General features: G+C 42.4%; 1 protein-coding gene across 4 annotated transcripts in view; it reads left to right on the forward strand.

The window, feature by feature from the left end:
* LOC5502739 (dynein axonemal heavy chain 6) overlaps positions 1 to 27,473 on the forward strand; it is a 65,211-nt gene that overhangs the window by 24,942 nt on the left and 12,796 nt on the right. For all 4 annotated transcript variants that reach the window (XM_048731876.1, XM_048731842.1, XM_048731899.1 and 1 more), the window contains 33 exons: positions 104 to 235; positions 388 to 467; positions 725 to 805; positions 1,183 to 1,333; positions 3,075 to 3,128; positions 3,222 to 3,313; positions 4,102 to 4,257; positions 4,343 to 4,409; positions 4,855 to 5,009; positions 5,370 to 5,550; positions 7,177 to 7,302; positions 7,431 to 7,540; positions 7,904 to 7,976; positions 8,445 to 8,534; positions 8,949 to 9,031; positions 9,433 to 9,517; positions 10,511 to 10,663; positions 13,112 to 13,210; positions 13,535 to 13,666; positions 13,732 to 13,803; positions 14,321 to 14,506; positions 14,645 to 14,817; positions 14,963 to 15,143; positions 15,744 to 15,923; positions 16,342 to 16,448; positions 16,587 to 16,713; positions 17,084 to 17,152; positions 17,311 to 17,388; positions 17,645 to 17,803; positions 18,322 to 18,512; positions 18,591 to 18,684; positions 19,061 to 19,301; positions 19,787 to 19,992. In XM_048731876.1, the coding sequence (XP_048587833.1) occupies positions 104 to 235; positions 388 to 467; positions 725 to 805; positions 1,183 to 1,333; positions 3,075 to 3,128; positions 3,222 to 3,313; positions 4,102 to 4,257; positions 4,343 to 4,409; positions 4,855 to 5,009; positions 5,370 to 5,550; positions 7,177 to 7,302; positions 7,431 to 7,540; positions 7,904 to 7,976; positions 8,445 to 8,534; positions 8,949 to 9,031; positions 9,433 to 9,517; positions 10,511 to 10,663; positions 13,112 to 13,210; positions 13,535 to 13,666; positions 13,732 to 13,803; positions 14,321 to 14,506; positions 14,645 to 14,817; positions 14,963 to 15,143; positions 15,744 to 15,923; positions 16,342 to 16,448; positions 16,587 to 16,713; positions 17,084 to 17,152; positions 17,311 to 17,388; positions 17,645 to 17,803; positions 18,322 to 18,512; positions 18,591 to 18,684; positions 19,061 to 19,301; positions 19,787 to 19,992 (4,164 nt within the window). The remainder of the gene's footprint in view (positions 1 to 103; positions 236 to 387; positions 468 to 724; positions 806 to 1,182; positions 1,334 to 3,074; positions 3,129 to 3,221; positions 3,314 to 4,101; positions 4,258 to 4,342; positions 4,410 to 4,854; positions 5,010 to 5,369; positions 5,551 to 7,176; positions 7,303 to 7,430; positions 7,541 to 7,903; positions 7,977 to 8,444; positions 8,535 to 8,948; positions 9,032 to 9,432; positions 9,518 to 10,510; positions 10,664 to 13,111; positions 13,211 to 13,534; positions 13,667 to 13,731; positions 13,804 to 14,320; positions 14,507 to 14,644; positions 14,818 to 14,962; positions 15,144 to 15,743; positions 15,924 to 16,341; positions 16,449 to 16,586; positions 16,714 to 17,083; positions 17,153 to 17,310; positions 17,389 to 17,644; positions 17,804 to 18,321; positions 18,513 to 18,590; positions 18,685 to 19,060; positions 19,302 to 19,786; positions 19,993 to 27,473) is intronic.

Genomic DNA, 27,473 nt, shown 5'->3' on the forward strand with positions numbered 1-27,473 from the left:
AGAAAGTGTTCATGTATAGGACTATGCTGTATTTTGCAGTTTTTATGATTTCGGTTTGCTTGTATCTCCTTTTTTTTAATCCCAGTTTCTTATTCCTCTACAGAACATGGAGCCCGAGAAGTTCGAGACAAACCCTATCCTGTTTGGCGACTTTATGAAGATGGGTGCGGATCCCGCCGATAAACTCTATGAGGAGCTGACTGACTTGAAGAAAGTCAAGAATCTCTTGACCGATGTGAGTACAGCCGCTTTCCAGGGCGCTTATTTATCATGCTAACATGTTTTTGTTGTACCAGCCCTTGCAGACGTTTCCATGCTGTTTGCATTCAGTGACTTGTCTGTATTGTTTGCTTGTGGAGACTCATAAGATCGCTTCTCTGGTTCTAGTACCTTGACGACTACAACATGAACTCTTCCAAAGAAATGAAGCTTGTTTTCTTCATGGATGCCATCGAGCACATCTCACGGTAAGTCTAAGCCTGGGTGTGACCAAGCTTTTTTGTGATGAAGGCTGTCAATCACTTACCTTGCCTTACCTATCCTATTCGCGTTCGATTGCACATAAGGTCTTCAGACGCTACAGTAAATCTATCATAATAAATTTTGCATAAATTCCATTTCAATTTACCATATCTTCTTTCTAAATGGTACTCTCGTATCACCGCGACTTCACAGACTGCATAACGCAACGTTCCTCGTGTTTTGTTTAATCTCTATCTTATAGGATAGCCCGTATGGTTCGCCAGCCTAGGGGTAACGCATTGCTAGTTGGTGTCGGTGGTACTGGCAAGCAAAGTCTTACAAGGTATTGTAGTCTTTCTCCCTGGTCCTCGCATGAGGTCCCACTGTATCTACATTTATCATTACTCCCCATTGCTATTACCCGTTTACTATGTTTGTGTTTAATGTATTTATATTGAGGTCCTCTACTTTCCATTGCTATTACCCGTTTACTGTGCTTGTGTTAACTGTGTTTATATTGAGGTCCTGTACTTTCCATTGCTATTACCCGTTTACTATGTTTGTGTGTTATGTATTTATATTGAGGTCCTGTACTTTCCATTGCTATTACCCGTTTACTATGCTTGTGTTAACTGTGTTTATATTGAGGTCCTGTACTTTCGCTCCCCTGTCTTGTTGTACGGCTGTTGTACTCCTCTGAAGAGTATTTTCTCTCCCTAGATTGGCTTGCCACATGTCGGCGTACAAGTGCTTCCAGATTGAGCTGACGCGCGGTTATGACTACTCCGCATTCCGAGAGGACCTCAAGAAGCTGTACGACGTCGCGGGAGTCAAAGGCGAAAACACCGTCTTTCTTTTCACAGACACACAGGTAATGCAGACAAAAGCAAATGTTGTTCTCTTTCTTGAGGCTTCAAAGAACGTCCAGTGTTTTGCTTTTGTATGAAGAAGCTGCGATGCTGCACAAGCAGTGGTACAGTAACATCGACAACTAGAGCATCCTCGCAATAACTACAATTACAGCCTCTTTACATTAAATACAACTGTCCAACTACAGCCTTCTTACAACGACTACAACTACAGCCTTCTTACAACGACTACAACTACAGCCTTCTTACAACGACTACAACTGCAGCCTCCTTACAACGACTACAACTAAAGCCTTCTTACAACGACTACAACTACAGCCTTCTTACAACGACTACAACTAAAGCCTCCTTACAACGACTACAACTACAGCCTTCTTACAACGACTACAACTACAGCCTTCGTACAACGACTACAACTAAAGCCTTCGTACAACGACTACAACTAAAGCCTTCTTACAACGACTACAACCACAGCCTTCTTACAACGACTACAACTACAGCCTACAACTAAAGCCTTCTTACAACGACTACAACTACAACCTTCGTACAACGACTACAACTAAAGCCTTCGTACAACGACTACAACTACAGCCTTCTTACAACGACTACAACTACAGCCTTCTTACAACGACTACAACTACAGCCTCCTTACAACGACTACAACTAAAGCCTTCTTACAACGACTACAACTAAAGCCTACAACTACAGCCTTCTTACAACGACTACAACTAAAGCCTTCTTACAACGACTACAACTAAAGCCTTCTTACAACGACTACAACTAAAGCCTTCGTACAACGACTACAACTACAGCCTTCTTACAACGACTACAACTACAGCCTTCTTACAACGACTACAACCACAGCCTTCTTACAACGACTACAACTACAGCCTTCTTACAACGACTACAACTAAAGCCTTCTTACAACGACTACAACTACAGCCTTCTTACAACGACTACAACTACAGCCTCCTTACAACGACTACAACTACAGCCTACAACTAAAGCCTTCTTACAACGACTACAACTAAAGCCTTCTTACAACGACTACAACTACAGCCTTCTTACAACGACTACAACTACAGCCTTCTTACAACGACTACAACTAAAGCCTTCTTACAACGACTACAACTACAGCCTTCTTACAACGACTACAACTAAAGCCTACAACTAAAGCCTTCTTACAACGACTACAACTAAAGCCTTCTTACAACGACTACAACTACAGCCTTCTTACAACGACTACAACTAAAGCCTTCTTACAACGACTACAACTACAGCCTACAACTACAGCCTTCTTACAACGACTACAACTAAAGCCTTCTTACAACGACTACAACTAAAGCCTTCTTACAACGACTACAACTAAAGCCTTCTTACAACGACTACAACTAAAGCCTTCTTACAACGACTGCAACTAAAGCCTTCTTACAACGACTACAACTAAAGCCTTCTTACAACGACTACAACTAAAGCCTTCTTACAACGACTAAATCTAAAGCGACAACAACTGCAGCCTAAAACTACAGCTTCTTTACAGTGACTCCAACATGACACGGCTTAAACTTAAACTAAATGTATCATCAGGAATAATACTAACGACAATAACAGCAGCAGCAGCAGCAGCAGCAGCAGCAGCAGCAGCAGCAGCAGCAGCAGCAGCAGCAGCAGCAGCAGCAGCAGCAGCAGCAGCAGCAGTAATAATAATACACTTGATTATCTAATCCGTCTGTTTTCCTATAGATTGTCGTAGAGGAATTCCTCGAAGACATCAATAACATTCTCAATTCAGGCGAGGTAGGCTGGTCACTGGTCACTTTTTCCAGGTTGAGAATGGTTTATTTGTAGCGCCACCTGCTTGGAATGACGCCTTTTGTTCTCTTTCCTTAGGTCCCTAACTTGTTTGAGCCCGAGGAGTATGAGGCTGTGCTTAACGGTACCCGTCCACTCGCTAAGGAAGCAGGAATACCGGAAGGCGACAGGTACTCGCTCACATACGCACATAGACTAGTAGACATGCGGATAAGTGGTAGAAAGATTAAGCCTCCAGTTACACAACCAAATGGTAACCTCACATACATAAACAAGTAGACATGTGAATAAGTCATAAAAAGATTTAGCCTTTAGTTATACAACCAAATGATAACCCCACATACACACATTGACATGTGGATAGGTCGTAGATTTAGCCTCCTGTTATAGAGCCAAATAATAGCCTCACATACGCACATAGACAAGAAAACACGTGAATAAGAGCCAAATGATAACATTCATTTTTTTGTGGTATTAGTAGTATTATAATCATATACAAATATATAAAAGCAAGTACATTTTTTTCTGTTTTTTTTTTTTAAGGGAAACTAAATATGAGGTTCGATTTTGTTCTACTTCAACAGTGGCAATCTCAACAAAAATCAACTGCATTCCGTACATTGAGAACAATAAAACAATAATCCTAACAACAAAAAAACATTGTAAATCTTTTCTTTTTCTTTTTTTTTTTCGTCTGAGCACTGTTTTCTAATTCTTCAAGGGTTTCATCAAGTTTCAGAGTAGTCGGTGGAGATTGATAAGTAGGGGGTGAATGTTATCTTATTTGATTAGTCGAAATAAAATTTAAATCAACTTTTATAAAAAAAAAAGTAGCTGGCTCTCGGTGGAAAATAGCTGTCGGTTCCGCCGGCCGCCGGGGCCTAATAAAGCCCCTGCTTATTGTCTTGCACTCTTCAAACGCGACGTTGTCTTGATGTTTTATGCGTTCGCCCCCTAGGGATGGAGTGTTTGACTACTTCATCAGTCGTGTTCGTAACAACCTGCATATTGTGCTGTGTATGAGCCCTGTTGGAGATGCGTTCCGTACAAGATGCCGTATGTTCCCATCACTTGTCAACTGCTGTACTATTGACTGGTTCACCGAATGGCCCAGGTAAATATTAGAAATAGCTGTATAAGGCAGAACGGAATAAAGTCGTGAGTCCCGAGAATTCTGCATGATATAATCTCTATTCCAGGGAAGCGTTGCTGTCTGTATCGTCGAACTTCTTTGAGGAAGTCGATTTGGGCGCGGAAGGAGTGAAGGTCAGTCGTGTTCATGTCCGTTCATTTACTGTCGAATCCGTTGTATCGCGACGCCGCATTTTCAAAACATCGATTTGTTTTTTGTCTTTTGGGATTTTCTGTTCCGCCAGTCAAATTATTCTAAGCCAATCAGATTCTTGCCATCTCTCGCCTGGTGTTGTTGCCTGGATTTCTGTCGCGACACTCTCTGGTTTTCGTCCTGAGGATAGCCAGGGAAGTGCCCACAGCGAGACTCTGATTGGCTCAGAATGGTTTTACTGACGGAACAGAAAATCCCAAAAGTAAACTTGGTTCCCACCATTCTCCCAGTGGGAATATTAAGCTAATAAGTAGCTTGTGTATAGACAAGACGAGACTCGTCCCTTATTCCATAAACTATTCTTCATTCATTATTTTAATCTTAACATAAACCATTATAAAGTGCTAACTTATAATGTGCTGATAGGATAAAGTGGCGGAGATGTGCGTGGAGATTCACACGAGTGTAAGTACAATGGCCGACAGGTTCTACGCTGAATTGCGCCGTCGCTACTACACCACGCCAACGAGTTACCTGGAGCTTATTACTCTCTACCTCAGCATGTTGGACGAGAAGAGAAAGTAAGTGCAATACGCGGCGACTTTTTGGTGCAAGAGAAATGCGCAAAGATTTTGCATCCTTTTTCTTCAAAGTTTAAAGCAGTGTCATCCTTTTTTATTGCTGTTCATGACGAATTACTATCATTATTGATCGTGCTTTATAGCTTGAAGTTAATGTCTTAGTAATGCCATGTTACATTCTAGTTCACGGTCTTCCATTTGAGCTATCTATGGTTTGCTGTAGATCTTAAAGAAATCCAACCAAGGCGCCTAATAAGATCGCACGCAAAAATAGTTATGAAAATCAGACAATGATTTCAACGACAGCTTCTCACAAATCCGGTGAAAGCAGTTCACTGATGTTATGTCGTGTATTCTCAGGCAGCTGATTGGTGCTCGGGATCGAGTCAAGAACGGCTTGAAGAAGTTGCTAGAAACTAACGACCTGGTGGACACGATGCAGGTCGAGCTGGTTGCGCTAGAGCCGCAGCTCAAACAAAAATCCCTGGATGTCGAGAAACTAATGGAGAAACTGCAGGTTGATCAGGAAGAAGCTGACAAGGTAACTGAGTCTGTGTATCTGCTGAACTACGTCCAATCGACTCTTCAATTTTACGATGCAGGCTTATCTTTTGCTAGTGTGTGATGTAACGCTGACCAGGTCATCTATCACAAGACCTGCTTGCACTAATCTCGGTGTGTTATATAACGATGACTTGGTCATCTATCACTAGACCTGCTCGCCTGATCTTTGCGTGTGATGTAACGATGACTTGGTCATCTATCACTAAACCTGCTCGCCTGATCTTTGTGTGTGAAATAACGATGACTTGGTCATCTATCACTAGACTTGCTCGCCTGATCTTTGTGTGTGATATAACGATGACTTGGTCATCTATCACCAGACCTGCTCGCCTGATCTTTGTGTGTTATATAACGATGACTTGGTCATTTTTAGCTAGACCTGCTCGCCTGATTTTTGCGTGTTATATAACAATGACTTGGTCATCTATCACTAGACTTGCTCGCCTGATCATTGTGTGTGATATAACGATGACTTGGTCATCTATCACTAGACCTGCTCGCCTGATCTTTGCGTGTTATATAACGATGACCAGGTCATCTATCACTAGACCTTCTCGCCTGATCTTTGCGTGTTATATAACGATGAACAGGTCATCTATCACTAGACTTGCTCGCCTGATCTTTGTGTGTTATATAACGATGACTTGGTCATCTATCACTAGACTTGCTCGCCTGATCATCGTGTGTGATGTAACGATGAACAGGTCATCTATCACTAGACTTGCTCGCCTGATTTTTGTGTGTTATATAACGATGACCTGGTCATCTATCACTAGACTTGCTCGCCTGATCATTGTGTGTTATATAACGATGAACAGGTCATTTATCACTAGACCTGCTCGCCTGATCTTTGTGTGTGTTATATAGCGATGACTTGTTCATCTATCACTAGAACTGCTCGCCTGATTTTTGTGTGTTATATAACGATGACCTGGTCATCTATCACTAGACCTGCTCGCCTGATCTTTGTGTGTTATATAACGATGACTTGGTCATCTATAACTAAACCTGCTCGCCTGATTTTTGTGTGTTATATAACGATGACTTGGTCATCTATCACTAGACCTGCTCGCCTGATTTTTGTGTGTTATATAACGATGACTTGGTCATCTATAACTAGACCTGCTCGCCTGATCTTTGTGTGTTATATAACAATGACTTGGTCATCTATCACTAGACCTGCTCGCCTGATTTTTGTGTGTAATATAACGATGACTTGGTCATCTATCACTAGACCTGCTCGCCTGATCTTTGTGTGTTATATACAATGACTTGGTCATCTATCACTAGACCTGCTCGCCTGATCTTTGTGTGTTATATAAAAATGAATTGGTCATCTACTCACAAGCTCTACTTGCTTGATCATGTATTGGTACATTAGCTCAGCATGCCGTTCTATTCACACTTTACCATTATGTTAACGGTTATACGGTTATGTAAACTTTCTCAATAGGTACGAAATGTTGTCCAATTTGAAGAAGCTGTTGCGAAAGAGAAGGCGGATGAAACTTCGGCCATCGCATTACATTAGCTCAGCATGCCGTTCTATTCACACTTGACCATTATGTTAATGGTTATACGGTTATGTAAACTTTCTCAATAGGTACGAAATGTTGTCCAAGCTGAAGAAGCTGTTGCGAAAGAGAAGGCGGATGAAACTTCGGCCATCGCCGCCGAAGCACAAAAAGATTTGGATGAAGCGCTCCCTGCATTGGAAGCCGCACAAAAGGTAGGCACGCCAAGATATATTTTATATTTATCTTGACAAAGTAGTTTTATGTGTTTATCACTGAACCACTTTCCAGTCTCATTGTAAGCTCGTTATAGATCTGTTAACTTTGCGGATTGTGTTGTTAGGCGTTGGACTCCCTGGACAAGAGTGATATCTCCGAGTTACGTGTGTTCACTAAACCTCCTGAGCTTGTGATGACGGTCATGGAATCCATCTGTATACTACTCGGAGTCAAGTATGTTGTCATGATATTCATTGTCTTGTTGTTGTTGTTGTTGTTGTTTTTTTTCAAAAGCCCAGCTTGTTATCCAGGAAATTCTTTGCGTTATGAATACTTTCTCTAAAACCACATCCCGAAAATGTTTTCGGTTTCGCTTAAAAATCGTATTGTCAAAGGAAAATATAATTAGGAGTAACATTACTAAGTGTGCTCGAAATTGACCTGTTACCATTAAAAAGCTTCAAATCGCTAACATAGACATGGACACTAACATGGACTTACAGTCGTATGCGTTCCACCGTGCCCACCACGTGCCAATTTTGATATGTTTTTGATAAGTTTGGACCTTCCATGCTATCAATACTATTTTGACACCAGACCAGACTGGCCATCAGCGAAGACAATGCTGGGAGATGCTGGATTCCTGAAAAAGCTGATGGACTACGATAAGGTAAAAGATCGCGTTAAACTTTCCTGTAATATCAACACTGAATTTCCCAGTAATACCAACAGTGAACTGTCTTTACCTTAACGCGATCGTTTTTTTTTTAATTTGATTGATTGAATTTGAATCTTCGAAAAGCCTTAAACAGCCTCTGTCAGCCGCCATTTTGTCATCCTAGCAAAGTACCAAGTGTGAAAAAGCATCCATTTCCATCGGCTGTTTTTGGGTAGCCAATGCGATATTTTCGATTGATTTCGGTAAAATGAAGTATCAAACTTTGTTTTTAGAAGGGTTTTTCGAGATTTTAGCACATTATGTGCTTTCCAATTTTAAATGAAAACAATAACAGGTGTGGCTGATAAGGACGTTTTATGAATTAAGGAAATAGAAACTTTGCGATAAATAAACTTACGATTTTTCCAAAAAAAAAAACAGACTAATAAACATATCTCTTTTATTGTTGTTATTCTTTAGGATAAGATACCTGATTCTACTCTACGTAAGCTCAAGAAGTACATCGACAACCCCAAGTTCGTCGTCGAGGTCGTTGAGAAAGTGTCTAAGGTGAGCATCAGGAGAGCTTTGTGTATAGGCATTTTATGATTTGTCCCATCGACAATTGCAACAAAAAAGTTCTTCACAATATTGGCCAATCCAGAGTGCCTAACAACCTCTCAGCAACAAGTAATATTCTCCTTTTTTGTCTTTTCTCTCTCCGTCTGTCTATCCGTCCGCCTTTCTATCTCATCTACCCTGTCTTACTATATCACCTACCCCGTCCGCCTATCTCTCTCATCTGCCCCGTTTCCCGTCTAATCCTCCCCGTCCGCCTATCTCTCTCATCTGCCAGTGCTTCTATCTCATCCGCCGGGTCTATCAGATACAGTCCATTAATTGGTTGCTGCTGCTCAATTTAGTGAAGAGCGTGAGAGTCATTTCCCTGTTTACCCGTTTAACACTTCACACGTGCTCTTGTAGGCATGTCGCTCTATGGTGATGTGGGTCCGTGCCATGGATCTCTATGCTAGAGTCTACAGAACCGTGGAACCCAAGCGAGCTAAGTACGTACCTCAGTCTGAACTGACATCCTATTCATTAGAATGACGTATGGAAGGAGGGAGACGTAGAGGACTGGGATGGGGAAAGCTGGAAGTGGAAGGGGTGGGGTTGTGGGAAATTGGTTTGAAGATTGGCTTTTGCCAAAGTAGAATCGTTGCTTATGGGCTAATATGTCAACTTGCACTATCCATACTTTCGATCACAAAGTAGTGAGGGCTTCCTTTGTACGGAAATGTTCAATCCTTCTTAACATGCTTATGATGACTTCATGTCCTATTTGCACGTAAGCAACGAGGAGCCCTAAGCGTTATTTCATAAGCACCAAACTTGAGAACTCGTGGTGTTGTGTATGCTGTTTGCCACAAGGAGCTGACCACTGACCACCTTGTATCTCATATGACAGGCTTGCCGCGGCACAAGCTGAACTCGAGGTGGTCATGTCCACTCTGCGCGAGAAGCAAGCAAGCTTGGCAGAGGTCGAAAGCAAGGTAAGCCAACATCTTGGGGGGGGGGGGGGGACTTGAGGTGGTCATGTCCACTCTGCGCGAGAAGCAAGCAAGTTTGGCAGAGGTCGAAAGCAAGGTAAGCCAACATCTTTGGGGGGGGGGGGGGACTTGAGGTGGTCATGTCCACTCTGCGCGAGAAGCAAGCAAGTTTGGCAGAGGTCGAAAGCAAGGTAAGCCAACATCTTTGAGGGGGGGACTTGAGGTGGTCATGTCCACTCTGCGCGAGAAGCAAGCAAGTTTGGCAGAGGTCGAAAGCAAGGTAAGCCAACATCTTTGGGGGGGGACTTGAGATGGTCATGTCCACTCTGCGCGAGAAGCAAGCAAGTTTGGCAGAGGTCGAAAGCAAGGTAAGCCAACATCTTTGGGGGGGGACTTGAGATGGTCATGTCCACTCTGCGCGAGAAGCAAGCAAGTTTGGCAGAGGTCGAAAGCAAGGTAAGCCAACAACTTTGGGGGGGGGGGGGGGGAGGAAGGGAGGGAATTGATGGGTCATAATCCGAGGATTGAGACAGTAAGTGAGAGTCTTTTGGGTTGAGGTTTTATTACATTTAGTACATAAGTGAATGATTCCCGTTTTGATTATTAATAATGTTTCTCATGTAACCCTCAAGTACGTGTTCGTGTTCGACCTTGAGTGCATAGTTTGTAAAACTAATAACACTAATAAACTTTGTTTTCTTGTACAACTGTGGCGCGCGCGCGCACTTAATACCGGAAAATTCGAACAAACAGCGCGCGCCACTATGCGCAGAAGGGGTGCGTAGTGCCATTCAAGGGAATCACCTTAAATAATAATAAAAAGATTCCCGTTTTGTAAAGGTTTCGCTATTGTCCCTTCTTTAAAGTTTTCTTTTTGCTTATTCACACATACCTTAGCAATAGCGATTTGTGCTATAGAGGTGTCGTTGTTACTTAGTAATAGCTAAGTCTCCTAGTAAAAGCTCATTCAGCTGTATCACCGACTTCCCATTTCAGATCGCAGAGCTGCAAGCGGCGTACGACCACAGCATCGCTGAGAAAGAAACTCTGACCAAGAACATCGCGCAGACCGCCGCGCGGCTGAAGAGGGCGTCTAAACTCACCACTGCTCTCGGCGACGAGCAGGGTCGCTGGACAGAGAACGTAGCGGTACGTATGCATTCATACAAGAAGCAGGGGGAAGGGTACTAGAGGTCTATTGGGCGCCCTATCAACACACTGTGGCCATCTTCTCCCGTTTACCTGATCTTTTATGGGTCCATTATGCTCTACCAGAATATATACAGCTATATTCTTTGTTTGAACTGGTCTGCTCTAGCTAACGATTTTTTTTTTAACGGTTTATGGGTTGTCCAATCGATTAGCTGAATTTTTTGTTTTACAACATATTAGTGACGCTGGTTTTTAAGGTAATATTAGGGCCTGCAATTGAGGCGTCTTTTGAGTTTAAGTTGAAATTCCTCGCGTATACTTTTTCTTTACGAAACATGACAAATCAAGGTGAGTTTGTTTACCATTCGGCTCGCCTTAGTAACCCTTTGTTGTCCATTAAGTTATTTGTCGTCATGGATTCTTGACGTAGGAAGGTAAATACCCTAACAAAAACAAAAACAAGCCATACCATCGGCCAATGAGTACTCTCTATATATATGTACATACGACTAACAAAAAAGAAGTAGTAGAGCTCATAGCACCAGTAAGCTTTGTAGGGAGTACCACCAGAAAATCTCGACTACTATGGGTTGCGTTCCGTCCTGCGATGTTCCCCTTTACGGCAGATGCTCGATTATCGTCGTGCCGAACTCCCTTCGCCAAAGGACACAAAACAGGAACAAAGTAATTGCCAAAGCTAAGTATCAAGCTGGCATAGAGAAAATCCTTTACACTAACAAGACTAAAGCCAAGCTAAAGCCAGACGGCGAGGGCAACGCCAGAATAAAATCAGACTATCAGAGGCCCGCGACCAGCGAGAAGAACGACAAGCTAAAGCAAGACAATCAGAGGTCAGCGACCAGCGAGGAGAACGCCAAGCTAAAACAAGACAATCAGAGGCCTGCGATCAGCGAGGGGAACGCCAAGCTAAAGCCAGACAATCAGAGTTCAGCGATCAGCGAGGAGAACGCCAAGCTAAAGCCAGACAATCTGAGATCAGCGAAAAAGTTCTAGCAATTGCAAAGTCAAGGTTCCACTAAAACTAAAGCTAGAAAGTAAATCCTATCTAGAGTTAAATGCGACTAAAGGCCGTAAAGTCATCAAGGAAAATGGTGAATGGAATTTGGTCCATAGATGCCTTGGCATTTGCGATAACAACACCGAATAAACAGTAATCGCCGCATGGGAGGGGAGGGGGGGGGGTGCGTTGTCTCTACAGATGGAGCGCGTAGTACAACAGCAAAATCGTATTATATCCAGCACATTGATATTATCTGTCATATTATTTACATGCCCTCCTAGTATGATCACTATTTCTTGCATTTGAATTTCAATGCTAGAATATCCAGTGACCACACCTGTAAATTTACATAATTCTGTATTCCTTATTTTTTTTTTTCCTTTAACGGGTAATGTATAATAGCATAACGGTATTGCTTGCGAAATGTCCATCTCTGTCGTTTTGAATAATGCCAAAAGGAAATTATGGTGCCTCGTCAAAAAGCACGCTGCTTAAGTTTCGTAGCTTTCTTTGATCCTCGCATTAGCCTGCTTGTAATTGAACTTTTCCGTCATCCGTGTGAAGGATTATCCTCATGCGTAAAGATTGCAAGATTTCAAGGCAAAAAAAAGAGCGCAGATTATTGTCTTCATGTGGTCCTGGTTATCAGTCAGTCACCGTAAGGACGTACTTTTTGTTGATATTTTTGCACGAATGTTAGACAAGGTAGCGAGACTGTCCTGGATACTTATAGATAATTCAATGCTGTAAATAAAGCTTGTTTATGAATTTAAGATACATTCTAACTACAGGGGTACCTTTATCAAGCGGCTACTTTCCAAAGTTCTGAAATATTGGTGATCTAAACACTATTATTATTACTGTTATTCTCTTTAACTTCTAAGCAAACCATATGTAATCTGTAATTTGTGCTCGCACTCAATGCCACAATTTGTGAACATAAATAGCGAGCGCTCGTGTGCAGAATTGTGTACGTAACGCAGTTTAGAGGCCAGAAAATCTAGATATTGGATTTAAGAACCCATTGGTGACAAAAATTAACAGATTACTTTTGAGAGCAACAGAAATTAGACATAAAATGGACCTTATATTGTTTTGCCATCCCCTTGTCCCTTGTCCCAGGGCCATTATTGTTTTGCCATCCCCTTGTCCCTTGTCCCAGGGCCTTTTATTGTTTTGTAACCCCCTGTTCCTTGTCCCAGGGCCATTATTGTTTTGTAACCCCCCTGTCCCTTGTCCCAGGGCCATTATTGTCTTGCCATCCCCCTGTCCCTTGTCCCAGGGCCATTATTGTTTTGCCATCCCCTTGTCCCATGCCCCAGGGCCTTATCTGGTTTTGTTACCCCCTCGTGTCAGGGCCTTGTATTGTTTTGCCACCCTCTTTTCTCATGACCTTATATTGTTTTATCACCACTCTATTTCAGGCGTTCGAGCTGGAGATCGGGAATGTTGTCGGCAACGTCTTCGTGGCAGCTGCATGCGTGGCGTATTTTGGCGCCTTCACGAGCCTCTACCGCCATGAGGTAAACGCCATGACTCGGAAATGAGTCGGTACTATTCGGAAGTGTCTCGGGATTGCAAGAGAAAGACCTTGTAGTATGTGAGAATGCCTTTGAAATATTCGGTAAGGGCCCGGTGTAATTCTGCACTTTTCTGCAACTTTTGTTCGTCAATTGGAAATCAAATTCTGTTTTGAGGTATCCCGTTTTATATTTGGATGACTAACATTAGCTCAGTAAGTCATTTTGCGGTTTATTTGGCTCGTCCTGGGTCCAAACACCACATAGGCTTATTCGACAATTATTTCGAATTATTTGACAATAACTAAATGACGGACTTGATTCTAGTTGATCAACTCGTGGATTGAGCAGTGTAAGGAACTCGGTGTGCCCGTGTCAGATGACTTCAGCCTTATTTACGTGCTGGCAGACCCGTACGAGATTCGACAGTGGAACTCGGATGGCCTTCCTCGGGACTCGGTAAGACACGCTTTACTCTACCCCTGAGAATCTAGGTGGAACTGACAGATGCGCTTGTTTGCCAGGTGTCTATTGAAAATGCCATCTTGGTGACCAGGAGTAGACGTTGGCCGCTCATGATCGATCCACAAGACCAGGTAAGGCCGATATCTTTGTTTTGGGCAGAGCGTTAATGAGGATACTGGTGATGGTAATGCTGACCATGACCACGGTAATGATGACGATGCTTCTACAGTGATGTGTTAGTGGCAGTAGTAGTTGGAAGGTGGTGGAGGTAGTGGTGTTGGTGGTGGTGGTGTTGGTGGTGGTTAAGGTGGTGGTAGTGATTGTGATGGTGGTGTTGGCTGTGGCAGTGGTGGTGGTTTTGGTGGTGGTAGTGATGGTTGTGGCGATGGCGGTGGTTGTGGTGGTGGTAGTGATGGTTGTGGTGGTGGTAGTGATGGTGGTGGTAGTGATGGTTGTGGTGGTGGTAGTGATGGTTGTGGTGGTGGTAGTGATGGTTGTGGTGGTGGTAGTGATGGTGGCGGCAGTGGCGGTGGTGGCAGTGGCGGTAATAAAAGAGGTGGTTGTTGTTATAGCGATAATGATAGCCATTCAACAAAACCTTTTGGAGAAGATTCAGCAAGTAATATGCGCTCCACACTTTTCCTCAAGGCAAACCGGTGGATACGTACCAAAGAGGCAAAGAATGGGCTGAAGATCATCAAACTGACCGACAATAACTTCTTGCGTACGTTGGAGAACTGTATCCGTATCGGGATGCCTGTGTTGCTGGAGGAGGTTGGAGAGAGCCTGGACCCTGCCCTCGAACCTATTCTTCTCAAGCAGACGTTCGTCCAGGTACGTAAAACGTCGTCGCGCAATGTAAAAGAGGCTAAAACGTTATTCCCGTTACCGTTTTTTTGTATGTTTTTTTTTTGTGTGATCTCAAACACAAATTCGTTCTTAACCATATCTTACCCTCCTGTTCCTATTCAGGGTGGCCGATTACTGATTCGTCTGGGAGACAGCGACATTGACTATGATAAAAATTTCCGGTTCTACATGACCACCAAGCTAGCAAACCCTCACTATCTGCCGGAAGTATGCATTAAAGTGACAATTATCAACTTCACCGTGACCAAGTCGGGTCTTGAAGATCAGCTGCTTAGGTACGTCTTATTTACCCAGTTCTTAATTCTACAGAATGTAAGGGGTTTATGGTCAAACCTACGATTTTTGATTAAGGATAATCAGTTAATGTCGCTGGGACAACTACCAAAACGTCCATTACCAGGTTTTTTTTTTTTTTCGTAGTGACGTTGTCCGGCTGGAAAGACCCGATCTTGAAGATCAGAGAAATCAGCTGATTGTACGAATCAACTCGGACAAGAATCAGCTCAAGGCGATCGAAGACCGCATCCTGAAGCTTCTGTTCCACTCGGAGGGTAACATCCTAGATGACGAGGTCCTTATTAACACGTTAAACGAGTCCAAGGTAAGACCAACTCGTAACGAGTAGGGCAGTCTGATCGATCTCTGCACCAGTAAGCTACAGAACGTTAGATTGCAATCTGAATGAGTCAATGTTGAGATATGCTCTATGTAATTTAACCTGACCCAGGCAACAAGAAAGCATAAATGCACTTGTTCCCTTATTTACTTTAATTCCCTAAAAATTTCACCACACTTTACAATAAAACTAACGTCGTCACGTGTTCTGTTATATCTTCTGGTTTATTGATCGGCTTAACTATTATATTCAAATATCCATCCCCAGTAATCTCCGCTAACTTAGTGATAGTGATAGTGATAGTGACCCCCTTAAGGTAGCCTGCGTAGCAAGCGCAAAGGGCTTGGAAAAATGATGGATGGATCCCGCCCGCCATGAGAGAAGGATGGAGCGAATGCTTCCCTCTCCCTAGCGCACGTGCCTTGCCCAACCGTTTCTTCTTTCCCAACCCTTTGGGCTTGCTAGGCACGCTACCCTTAAGGAGGTTTTATGCACATACCAGAAATACAACAGATCTACAGATCTACAACAGACACTGGCGATGCGGAGTCCAAACCAAGTCGAATCCGTTATTGTTTTGACTAGGTGACATCTGGCGTGATTAGCACTCGACTTAAAGAAGCTGAGAGAACTGAGGAGAAGATCACCATCGCGCGTGAAAAGTACCGTCCCGTGGCGACCCGCGGGTCCGTCATGTACTTCGTGGTGGCAAGCCTGGCAGAGGTGGATCCTATGTACCAGTACTCACTCAAGTACTTTAAGCAGGTGAGTTAAACGTTCCCCTCTCCTCTCATACACCTCCAAGCACCAGTACTCAAAAGCATTTACGTCAACAGAGTACACCTCAGAAAGTATCCAAAGCTGATTAAACTTGAGTTTATGTGTGTTAAGGATTGTCGACCAAACACTCCTTATTAATTGTTTATTATTAAACATACAACAGTTTATTCGCAAGGAAACTTCAAAATAACAATTTACGAATGGTAAATCCGAGGTCTGACGTTATTGACGATATTTGATTGAGAATATTTTGGTTACTTGCTTACATTTAGCGGGAACATAAAATGGCGACGTGATTAGCCATCTTTAAGCCCCACCTGATTGAGACATTCAACCCTCAGACAGCCCATACTTGTAGCTTCGCCTGTTTCTTGACACAACTGATAATTCTATTCTTTAACAGTTGTTCAACGCGTGCATTGAGAGTAGTGAAAAGACAGATGACTTGGACAGAAGATTGGAAATTTTGCTCAACAACTGCACAGAGTCTGTCTACGTCAACGTTGCAAGGTACTCTTAAAAATCTGCATCCAATGATTGGAAGCTCTTATCACGGTTTCGTGGGCTTTTCCAGAAAACTTCTCGGAGACAGGCCTAGTTTTCCTCTTTGTTGCGGTTCACTGTTCTAATTGACCCGTTATCTTGCAGGGGCTTGTTCGAGAAAGACAAACTTGTATTCTCGTTCATGCTGTGCGGGGATATCATGAGGCAACAGGAAATTATCACAGACGAAGAATGGAACTTCTTCCTCCGAGGCACGGGCGGTCTCGATAAGGTCAGACAGTGAACCATTTTCACAATCGCAGGGTGGCAACCAGCATTCCCCACACTACAGGCGCATATGTGTACATTTTACTTAAAGTAATGCTGGATACCTTACTAAGCAACACCGTCGTTATTCTAACGAAACAAAGATGCTGTGAGCCATTGGATTAAAGTACAAGAGACGCAAAATTTACTCATATTCATTCATATGTTTTCAATGCTTTTTAAGTGGAGTAGGGGTTGGAGCAAAGAATTATCAGTGAAAGAAGGACTTTTTCCCATTCTCTCTGTATATATGTATACGGTACTCAATCTGGAAATTCCCTTTCCATATGATTAACGCTGCTTTATTAACTCTGTTTGCTTGTTTGTTAATTCAGGAGCGACCTGCCAAGCCAGATGTTCCGTGGTTGACAGATTTCATGTGGAATACGTGCTGTGATCTTGAGGTGATTTGATATGTAACTACTGTATCCAAGTTTGTAAGAATGAAATAAGCTTTCTAACTCATTTTAGCTATGCTTGTTTCTCCCAATTTTCTTCAAATATCTTGGTAATGTAGAAAAATAGTTGTCACTAATTTGTTTTATTATTCGTTTTATTGTAGGACGTTCTTCATTCCTTCAAAGGCTTCAAAGAAGACTTTGTCAAAGCTCCAATAACAATATCCATGGGAAATCTTCAGGTAGATGCCATACTCTATTCATAAAATGTTAAACAAAGCATTTTTTTTACCTTTAAATTAGCTGTTACCAAGTCCTAATACGCTTTTCAATGTTAACTGTTTAACACTGTGTTTGTTTGTGACGCCTTTGATGTACTTAAGATGTCTCGTTTTACCGGCGAGATCGTATGAACGTTTCTCAAAACTTCGACTGCAACAAGCCATTGCCATCACGACGTGAGTCGCTCGTTATAATAATGGTAATCTGTAACTTCAGATCTGCCCGAACGAAGCGATTCTGGAGTACCAAGAGGAGAACAAGGAAGAGCAGAGTGAAGTTGGTGACGATGATCAGGCGGAGAAGCCGAGGAGCTGGCAGGACAGGCTCACTAGCTTCGAGAGACTAATATTTATCAAGGCCTTCAAGGAAGAGAAAGTACGTGAATTCAATTCGCTATTTTTAAAACTCATGGCATTTTGGGCAAAACAAAAGTGGTGCTGCTACATTTGTACTCTGGCAAATAGAATTGAAATAGTTCGCCACATACTCATTTGCATAAAGTTTCATTAAGTTTACATGCCCACGGACATTAAGTTTACCTTCACTTTTGCAATTGCAGTCTTAAATTTTCTCTCTACAATTCGCGTTTTATTTCCCTGAATATACTTTTTTTGTGATGGCTGCTTTCATATTTAATCATATCATGTCCCCTTCACGTATATTCTTTCTAGTCATGTTTACACTGATAGAAGATAAGATACCTGATAAGACTTCTCTACGTGCTTAAACCCTATCCCCTCTCCTTGTTTGCGCCTGGCCAAGCACCTTAGCTTGATCCTTATCCTCTTTTATTTGCGCCTCGCCCAGCACCTTAACTAACTCCTTGTCCTCCCCTTGTTTGCGCATGGCCCAGCACCTTAACACACTCCTTATTCTCTCGCCTTGTTCGACAGGTGGTCTTTGCAGCCGTGGACTTTGTGTGCGAAAACCTCGGCAAGACGTTCGTAGAGAGCCCATCTATTGACCTTCCCGTGCTGTTCGAGAATGTCTCTAACATGATCCCACTGATTTTCATTCTCTCTACGGGCTCCGACCCCATGAACGCCTTCCTTCGCTTTGCAAGGGATATGAACTACACCGAAAGGTACAACTACCGACCGAAAGCTTAGGGCCTTATTGTTATATTTTTGTGGTGTGTTAAAACGGTTTTATTATCATGCAGAATACAAGCTATTTCACTGGGTCAAGGCCAGGGTCCAGTTGCGGAAAAACTAATAGCGAATGCATCTAAGAACGGTGACTGGGTCTTCCTGCAGGTAATTTTCCTTGATTGTTTAATATTGTTTTTGTTATTGCCAACGTTCTTCTTATTTTGTTTTTCTTGTTGTTATGACTATTGGTAATAGAATGTTTGTAATTTTGCTTTTCTACTTTTGCTGCAATATGAATTAGTTTTCGTTTCTTTAAAATGTTTGACCGTGTTCCTCACAAATGTTCAAATAACCGTATTTATTAAAGCTGATCAGCTTTCTAGGAACCTGCCCCAGAGCAATAAATCCCCTATGTCTTTCCCTTTTAAATTTACTAAACATTAAGATTGTTCAACCTCGGCGGGTCACATGGCATATGTGAAAAAGTGATGCCTGATTTTAAAAAAACATATGTCATATATTTATTTGTTGCTGTTGATAGAATTGCCATCTTGCCGCATCCTGGATGTTAGCGATGGAGACGACGATCAAGGACTTGACGAATAACGAGGCAGAAGTACACGAGGACTTCCGGTTATTTCTTAGTTCCATGCCGACCAAGGCATTCCCTGTCACCGTGCTTCAGAACAGCGTCAAAGTAACGAATGAGCCGCCCAAGGGTCTCAGGGCAAACACTAAGCGGGCGTTTGGCGAGCTCATGGCCGACCCTTTCGAGAGTCACGGTGAATGCCGCGCAAATGTCTTTCTAAATCCATGTGATACTATCACTATACGGCAACATCATAAAAATGTTTATAAAATTGCTTAAATGTTTTCGTTTCTTTTTTTATTTTGTTGCTTTTTCGATATGACACTTCTTATGTTTTTATTACTTAAAGAAATTGTTTTTTTCGGTGTTGTTGCTGCTGTTGAATACTATCCTCCTTGTCTTTGTCTCCAGTTTTAGGCGTCAGAATTGTGTGCCTCGCCACTCCTCTTCATGTAATCTCCACTGTATGTCCCCCAAACATTTGATATTGGCTTTAAATTCGGGCCTTCACCTTCTACCTCATACTCGCTGAACTTCATGCTATAAGCGAGAGCGTTCCTCCCCTCCCCCCCCCCCCCCTCCTCTCGCTGCGTTTCGCTGACCCCGACGCCCTGGGCTCCCGAAAGTGCAGTAAAGTTTAACAGTTAATGACCGCCACTGCATGCTTTGTATTTGCAGTTCTCGGCGTGAGTTGGCGCAAATTGGTGTTCGGCATATGTTTCTTCCATGCCATCATTCAGGAGCGTAAGAAGTTTGGTCCCCTCGGGTGGAACATCAAATACGAGTTCAACGACTCGGACCGCATGTGCGCACTGGAAAACCTCAAGATGTTCCTTGTGGACGAGAACATTCCCTGGGACGCACTCACCTTCATTACAGGCCAGGTCAGTATATACTCCGAACAGTCAGCGGTACATGCTCCGCGCATTCGTCATCTATTGTTGAATCGATTTCACTGTAGCCTGCTTGCAGGCGGTACTCGGTGTTATCATCGCGGAAAACCCTCTCCGTTCGATGATCGGGCGCCATATTGTATTCTAAGCCGCAAGCCCGATCATCGAACGGAGAGGGTTTTCCGCGATGATAACACCGAGTACTGCCTGCAAGCAGGCTAGCACTACTGCGTCTCAATGCCTTTCAAGAACTCGACAAAGCGGTCACCGAGAAGTGGGAATAGCCGAAATAGAGGCGGGCCATTTTAGACGCAATACTGTTACGCTCCCTCCCATTCCTCCGAGGAGAAATGTAAGCCAGAGAGGCGCCGGTTTATTGAACGACAGAGGCGGGCCAGCTAGTGCCAAGCGACAGAAAAGTAAGCTGAAAGGCATAAAGGGTAAGCGAAAAGGGGAGATCAGTCCGGGCACAGTTTCTCGAGCCTCGGCACAAAGAACAAGCAACGCCAGTGGCAGCAGGAACCGTGAAGAACCAATAAGAAACGACGACCCGTCCTACCAGATCGCTCGCGACGACGTTCACAGCACTCCTCGAGGTGAATTAAGCCCGTCACCACAAGTGAGTCAAGAGCCAAGCCCTTCGGAGAATTTAGGTACTCTGATAAGCCAGGAGGAGAGCCTATTGAAAAGGAGACAATCGATAGAGGAGCCTGAGCGTCTTCTGGCCAAACGAGAGACTGCGAGGGCACTCAAGTTGCAGCCGGTCGCGAGGCTCGACGCGTATGTGTACCGCAGAGCGGGAGAATGCGCCGCCAAGGACGCCGCCAGCCAGTCCCGTTGTCGAGTGCGCGCTTTAGCCAAGAAGTGTGGAATGGAAAATGTCCGCCTGCCTTCTATCACTGAGCATCTGAAACGCTGAACTGAAATCAGACAGGGCACTTGGATATTATTACCGGCACCTAATCTTTTTATTTATATTTATCATTCATTTTATTGATTTATCACTCATATTATTTATTTATTTATTTATTTATTTATTTATTCATTCATTCATTCATTCATTCATTCATTCATTCATTCATTCATTCATTTCATTCACAGATTCATCGTGGTTCCCTTACGTAACATTTTTTCAACTTGACCCCTTTTCAATCAGGAACATCATTAAATCATAGCGAATATATCTATAGGAAGATTTTTAAGCAGATATTGGATGGTGAAAACTAAATAAACCCAACTTAAAAATTGGCGATGATATTTAAAGTTAAAGAGCAAAATGTTACAAAAAGGAACACCCTTTAGGTTTCAGCCAACAAAAATACAGAAAAACCGAAATCACGCTGTATCGTCGGGATATATCATCTATCTGGACTTTAGCATACCCCTCCTAGCTTCCTAACCTGCTTTGATTTGCGTAGAATTTTCGAGGCTTCAAGACCGTGCTCAGACCAATGGACTTTATGGGGACCCGTGCCAATCATAAGATTCAAATTTAACGCAGTTAAAGTCACCTCACAAAAAAGCGTAAAATCGATCGAATTCTTCCGCTTGAGGCCCCTCAACTCGTTGTACGCATAGAAGGATAGTTAAGTAAGATTCTCTCAAAATTTGGTTACATTTCACCTAAATATAAATGCTTTATAAAGAAAACTCGAGCGAAATTGTCCTCAGAGGCGAATCCAAAAATACTCAAATTTTGGCAGTTTCTATCCGGCCCGAGAGATTTGAAACAAATACCCAATGAAGCGGTGGATCGTTTTGCTTATGCATGTATAAAAGAGATCAAATATTGGCGGGGAACATATCCAAGAAGTAAAGCAAGAACTTAGAAGAAATTGCTTTTTTGATTTTTTTCCTGGACCCGCTGAAAATGCTTAAATGTTACAAAAAGGAACATTTTGGGGTGCTATAACCAGTGCAGGATAAAAAGTATTTTATTTAAAAAGATTTTTATTTCTATGCAATTCTAGGTTTGATAATGTTTTATAGGTTTGTTCATAGCAAAGAAATATATATGTGAGATCACAATAATATTTTATTGAAATATATGTCAGGTTACGAAAAGGAACGACCGCGAAAATCATGTCTCTTTTAGTGTAACAATTATCAGAAAAATTAGGTTTATTTATGTTTAAAATCATGGTAAAACAACTAAAAACTGAAGCAGGGATAGACAACCATTCGATTCAGAGAGTAGTTGTTACTATTTTCATTTTCTGTGTTTCAGTTTTTTGGTCAAATCTCCAAAGGATAATAGGCACATTTTGAATTCTCCGCTATATTGCTTCGATATTTGCAGCTTCTTTGCAGCCTCTTGAAAGACGTATAACACAAGCAAGCCTAACAAGAATCATCAGATGCTATTCGTATTTGCTTTTCCTGAGTTTAATAGCTCTTTGAATTAAAATGACTGAGATATGACGATTCTTGGAGACTGGGTAAAATGCATCATTCGTGTGCTGTATCAAAATAAGGTTTTCGCTATTTCCTTGACTTTTGCAATTTTTAGCAGCCTCTAGGAAAGCGGATAACTCAAACTGGCCTTAAAGGAATCATAATCTGCTATTCGTCTTTCCTCAAACTACACATGGATTGAAAGTGCTCAGAGATGGGTGTACTCATAGAAACATATTACAGCCTTACAGGGCAGCTTTATTAATAATGTCGCTTGCGGTTGCTGCTCATAACGTCTCTGTGTATACATTTAAGTATGATAACGTCTCTGTGTATGCATTTAAGTATAATAACGCCTCTTTGTATACATTTAAGTATAATAACATCTCTGTGTATACATTTAAGTATAATAACGTCTCTGTGTATAAATTTAAGTATAATAACGTATCTGTGTATACATTTAAGTATAATAACGCCCCTTTATATACATTTAAATATAATAATGTCTCTGTGTTCCGTATGAACAAACAAGTCATTAACAACAATTTTAGTGAATCCTTCGAATCCTCTTGCGCAAACATTTTTAACAACTGAACTTACTACAAACGCGAAAATGGCTGAAAACGGCTGAAAATGCCTGGAGTGGTCATTAGATTGTTTCTACTACTTTGACTTCTTAGCTTTGTTGCGCTCTGCACGCACCTTGTCAGCAAGTTGTTGTGGAGTAAACGCAGACAACTCTTTCTTGGCCTCGTCATCTCTCATGACTCGTTCCATCAAGGCTTTTCTCTCGATCCTGTTATTGTTGTGTAGGAGATCATGAAACAGTCGCAGACAGAGATTAGACTGCAAATCTGTAAATACTTGAGACCCCTTACTCTTGAGGCATGATTCTTCAGCATCTTCCCGACCCAACATTCTTTCCATCTTCTCTTGTTGGGACATTTTCTCTGTGGGGAGGCAAGGGCTCGCTTGTGTATTTTCTTTCCTCATCAAGCTCCTTACGTTATCGTAAACCTTCAAGGCGTCGATATGCGCCAGAAGGGGTTGCTTGGGTATTTCTTGCTTCACGGCATCTAACCGAAGCTTGCATTCTTCAATGGCATCCTTAAATGCCATTTGGATAGCCTCCTCTTCTTTCTCTGTCCAGTGGTGACGACCAGACTTTTCTGCTTCCCCATTCTTCACAGGCAGGGCTTCACTTGCTTCTACATGTGATGCCCCTTCCGCATACATGATATTTCTAAGCGCCAGAGAGGTTTTTGCAGCCGACTTAGACTTCTGCCTAACGAGATAGAATTTTTCGGCGGTCTTTTGATTGTGTCCCATGAGGTCGGCTAGGTCCTTCCTCAGATGTTGGTGCTCTTCGTGGACCACGGAAACAGCTGCTTTACGGAATGAAGCTGCATTTACTCTAATCTTCTCGACAGCCTTTTGCCAAAACGAATTAAGTTGAGCAGATATCATGGATGATGTCATCTCACTCGCTGTGAAGCTGATGAAAACCTTCTCATCGGGATCTGTTCCTGCTCCGCTGACCTTGTTTCTCATGTATTTTACATACGCCTTTAGCCAGGTGAAGACTGTGGGACTTAGCACTACATGGGCTGGGCCTGCCGAGGCAGATGTCTTGTGCTTCAAAATGGTGACAATCATTTCATCGCCATCTTTCGTGGCTCTATCTAGATCCCGCAAAGTCATATTTGCGAGCGGGCCAGCTCTACATGCATTCTCGATGCATAGGCGAGTGATGAGATGGTCTCTGACAGTACAAAAGTCTGTCTGACCCGGGGACCCTTCCTTTTCCATGTATCTTCCCAGTGTCGAGATTGCCGCTCTTACTGGAGCCGACTTAGAAAACTTCTGGACGTCCTCCGGGGTTATGAGTTTCTCTAGGTCTTCTTGATGCTTCTCCCATCTTCTTTCTTTGAACGGCTTCTTAAAGGAAGCCGACCACTCTTGGACTTGCACTCTGACCTTCCTCACATGCTCTTCTGTTAGCTTTAGGTCTTCTAACTTTTCCACAACAAGGAAACGGAGAAATCTTGATAATGAACCTAAATATGCCTTGCAGGTCCCTGGCTTCCTGTTACGTTCCAATTTCTGTAACCATTTGTCTCGAAGATGCTTCTTATTCAGGATGCTGTCGATGCGCAGCTCATCTGGATCTACATCCTTGATGATTGCGTGAACCTGTGCAACATATTGCTTAGCGGTACGCAACTCTCTTCTACCTCCATCGATACCTTGAAGCCATTGTAAAAATGCGTCCAATATCTTATCTGTGTCATCGTTTCTGCCTTCATCATCTTTCATCAGCGTTTCTGCCTTCATCATCAATTCATCTTCTTCATCGGTAACATTGATATCATTATCCTCATCATCATTACCACAACCTTCATTATCTTCGTTTTCATCCTCATCTTCGCCATCTGGCTCGTAGTCTTTGTCTTCTATCTCCTCTGCTGGGCTCGACGTTGATAAGTCATCCTTTTCCTTGCTATTGCCTGCTGCAGTTGCTTTCCATAGTGTCGGTGAAGATTGTTCTCCTGCCAATCCCCCAGTTGTTCTCTTCTTGATAACCTTTGGAGTGTCGGTGTGAATATCGGCTAGCGCGCGCTTAAGAAAGATGCTCCTCTTCTTTCCAATCGGCGACGAAGGGATAACTTCATCACTATCGTCATCACTTGAGCTGTATTTGTGTTGATCTACTTGACCTCCTCTCATTATAGCTTTTGCTTTTTCGGATTTTCTATGGATTTCCTGGAGGCACATTTCTTCTTCATTAGATGACATTGTACTGGATTGACTGCTCTTGCTTTGGCTTTGGCCCTTACCCTTGCTTTGGCTCTGGCTTTGGGGATCGGGCTCTTGCTCGGGCTCGGACTCGGTGTCAGAGGAGATCTCTACTACACACTCTTCCTGGAAATCTTCGCCTATCTCTTCCCATCGCGATTCTTTCAATAGCTGTTTGTATCTCTCGTCGTGTCGACTTAACTTATGTTTTGCATTCAGGTGGTTGTGCAACCTTCGCACGATCAGGTTGCACCCTGGGAACGAACAAACCCGACGTTTGTAAGTCCGCTTGGCTCTTTGCTCTGGGACAGCCTCTGACTTCGTTCTTTTTGCCCCAAGGTCGAACACAGACAGTGCCTCTAATGCCTTTTCGCGGCTCCATTTGTGCACTGTTATCAAATGGCGAGGGAGGTGAATCACTTCTTTCTGACAGGCAGGCACTGGACAGCGATGTTTCTGTCTTTTATATGATTTCTCCATTTTGACTGGGTCACAGCTAGCCATCTTATGATAGAAACAGAACATAGTAATCATAACCTGCGCAACAGGCGTCCCTTTTTAGGGCCTAAATCGCCCTATTGCCCCTCACATGTGTTACTGGATATTCTAGTGAGCTATGGGGGGCTCCCATACAAATATCCAGAGCATTTCATCCGCATGGTGTTGGGGCACCATAAAGAAAGCAAACGCGGTGCTTACCTTTAAACGTCGTCTGGACTTCAAAATGAGAGGAAGACGTTATCGATTGAGCCTTGCTTGTTTAATTACATGCTCCCCTCAATTGGGATGTAAACCTTAATATTTTAGTGTTTAAAACGCTCATGAATCGACAAAAATGTGTATCGGTGTATATCATTAAATAAAAACAAATTCAGCGAATTAAATAGAAGCAAGGATGTCACTGGCTGCGTATTATTGATGAAGAGCGTTACTACGCATGCGTATTATTGATGATATCAATGATGGAGCACCGACATTATCAATCTTATTCTACAACTTATTGTTACACTAATATGTACTTATACAATGTAGGAGATAAGAATAAAATGTTTTATTTGTCGTTTAAATAGGGTTTGGATATTTACTGTAGAATTCAGTTTCTGAATTTAGCCCTATTTTCTAAGGTTACCAAAAGGAACACCCAAAGTTACGAAAGGGAACATGTGCTCCTTTTTGTAACTTGGCTTAGGTTACAAAAAGGATCACAAATGTTACAAAAGGGAGCACATGGTTACAAAAAGAAACATATGCTCCTTTTTGTAACTTGGCCTATGTTACAAAAAGGAGCACTGTTCCCTTTCGTAACCAAACCTTGGTTACAAAAAGGAACAAAGTTACAAAAAGGAACACGACTCGGTTACAAAAAGGCCCATGAATCTATTCATTCATTCATTCATTCACAGATTCATCGTGGTTCCCTTACGTAACATTTTTTCAACTTGACCCCTTTTCAATCAGGAACATCATTAAATCATAGCGAATATATCTATAGGAAGATTTTTAAGCAGATATTGGATGGTGAAAACTAAATAAACCCAACTTAAAAATTGGCGATGATATTTAAAGTTAAAGAGCAAAATGTTACAAAAAGGAACACCCTTTAGGTTTCAGCCAACAAAAATACAGAAAAACCGAAATCACGCTGTATCGTCGGGATATATCATCTATCTGGACTTTAGCATACCCCTCCTAGCTTCCTAACCTGCTTTGATTTGCGTAGAATTTTCGAGGCTTCAAGACCGTGCTCAGACCAATGGACTTTATGGGGACCCGTGCCAATCATAAGATTCAAATTTAACGCAGTTAAAGTCACCTCACAAAAAAGCGTAAAATCGATCGAATTCTTCCGCTTGAGGCCCCTCAACTCGTTGTACGCATAGAAGGATAGTTAAGTAAGATTCTCTCAAAATTTGGTTACATTTCACCTAAATATAAATGATTTATAAAGAAAACTCGAGCGAAATTGTCCTCAGAGGCGAATCCAAAAATACTCAAATTTTGGCAGTTTCTATCCGGCCCGAGAGATTTGAAACAAATACCCAATGAAGCGGTGGATCGTTTTGCTTATGCATGTATAAAAGAGATCAAATATTGGCGGGGAACATATCCAAGAAGTAAAGCAAGAACTTAGAAGAAATTGCTTTTTTGATTTTTTTCCTGGACCCGCTGAAAATGCTTAAATGTTACAAAAAGGAACATTTTGGGGTGCTATAACCAGTGCAGGATAAAAAGTATTTTATTTAAAAAGATTTTTATTTCTATGCAATTCTAGGTTTGATAAT

This window comes from Nematostella vectensis, chromosome 1 (genome assembly GCF_932526225.1).
Source record: "Nematostella vectensis chromosome 1, jaNemVect1.1, whole genome shotgun sequence".
Lineage (NCBI taxonomy): Eukaryota > Metazoa > Cnidaria > Anthozoa > Actiniaria > Edwardsiidae > Nematostella > Nematostella vectensis.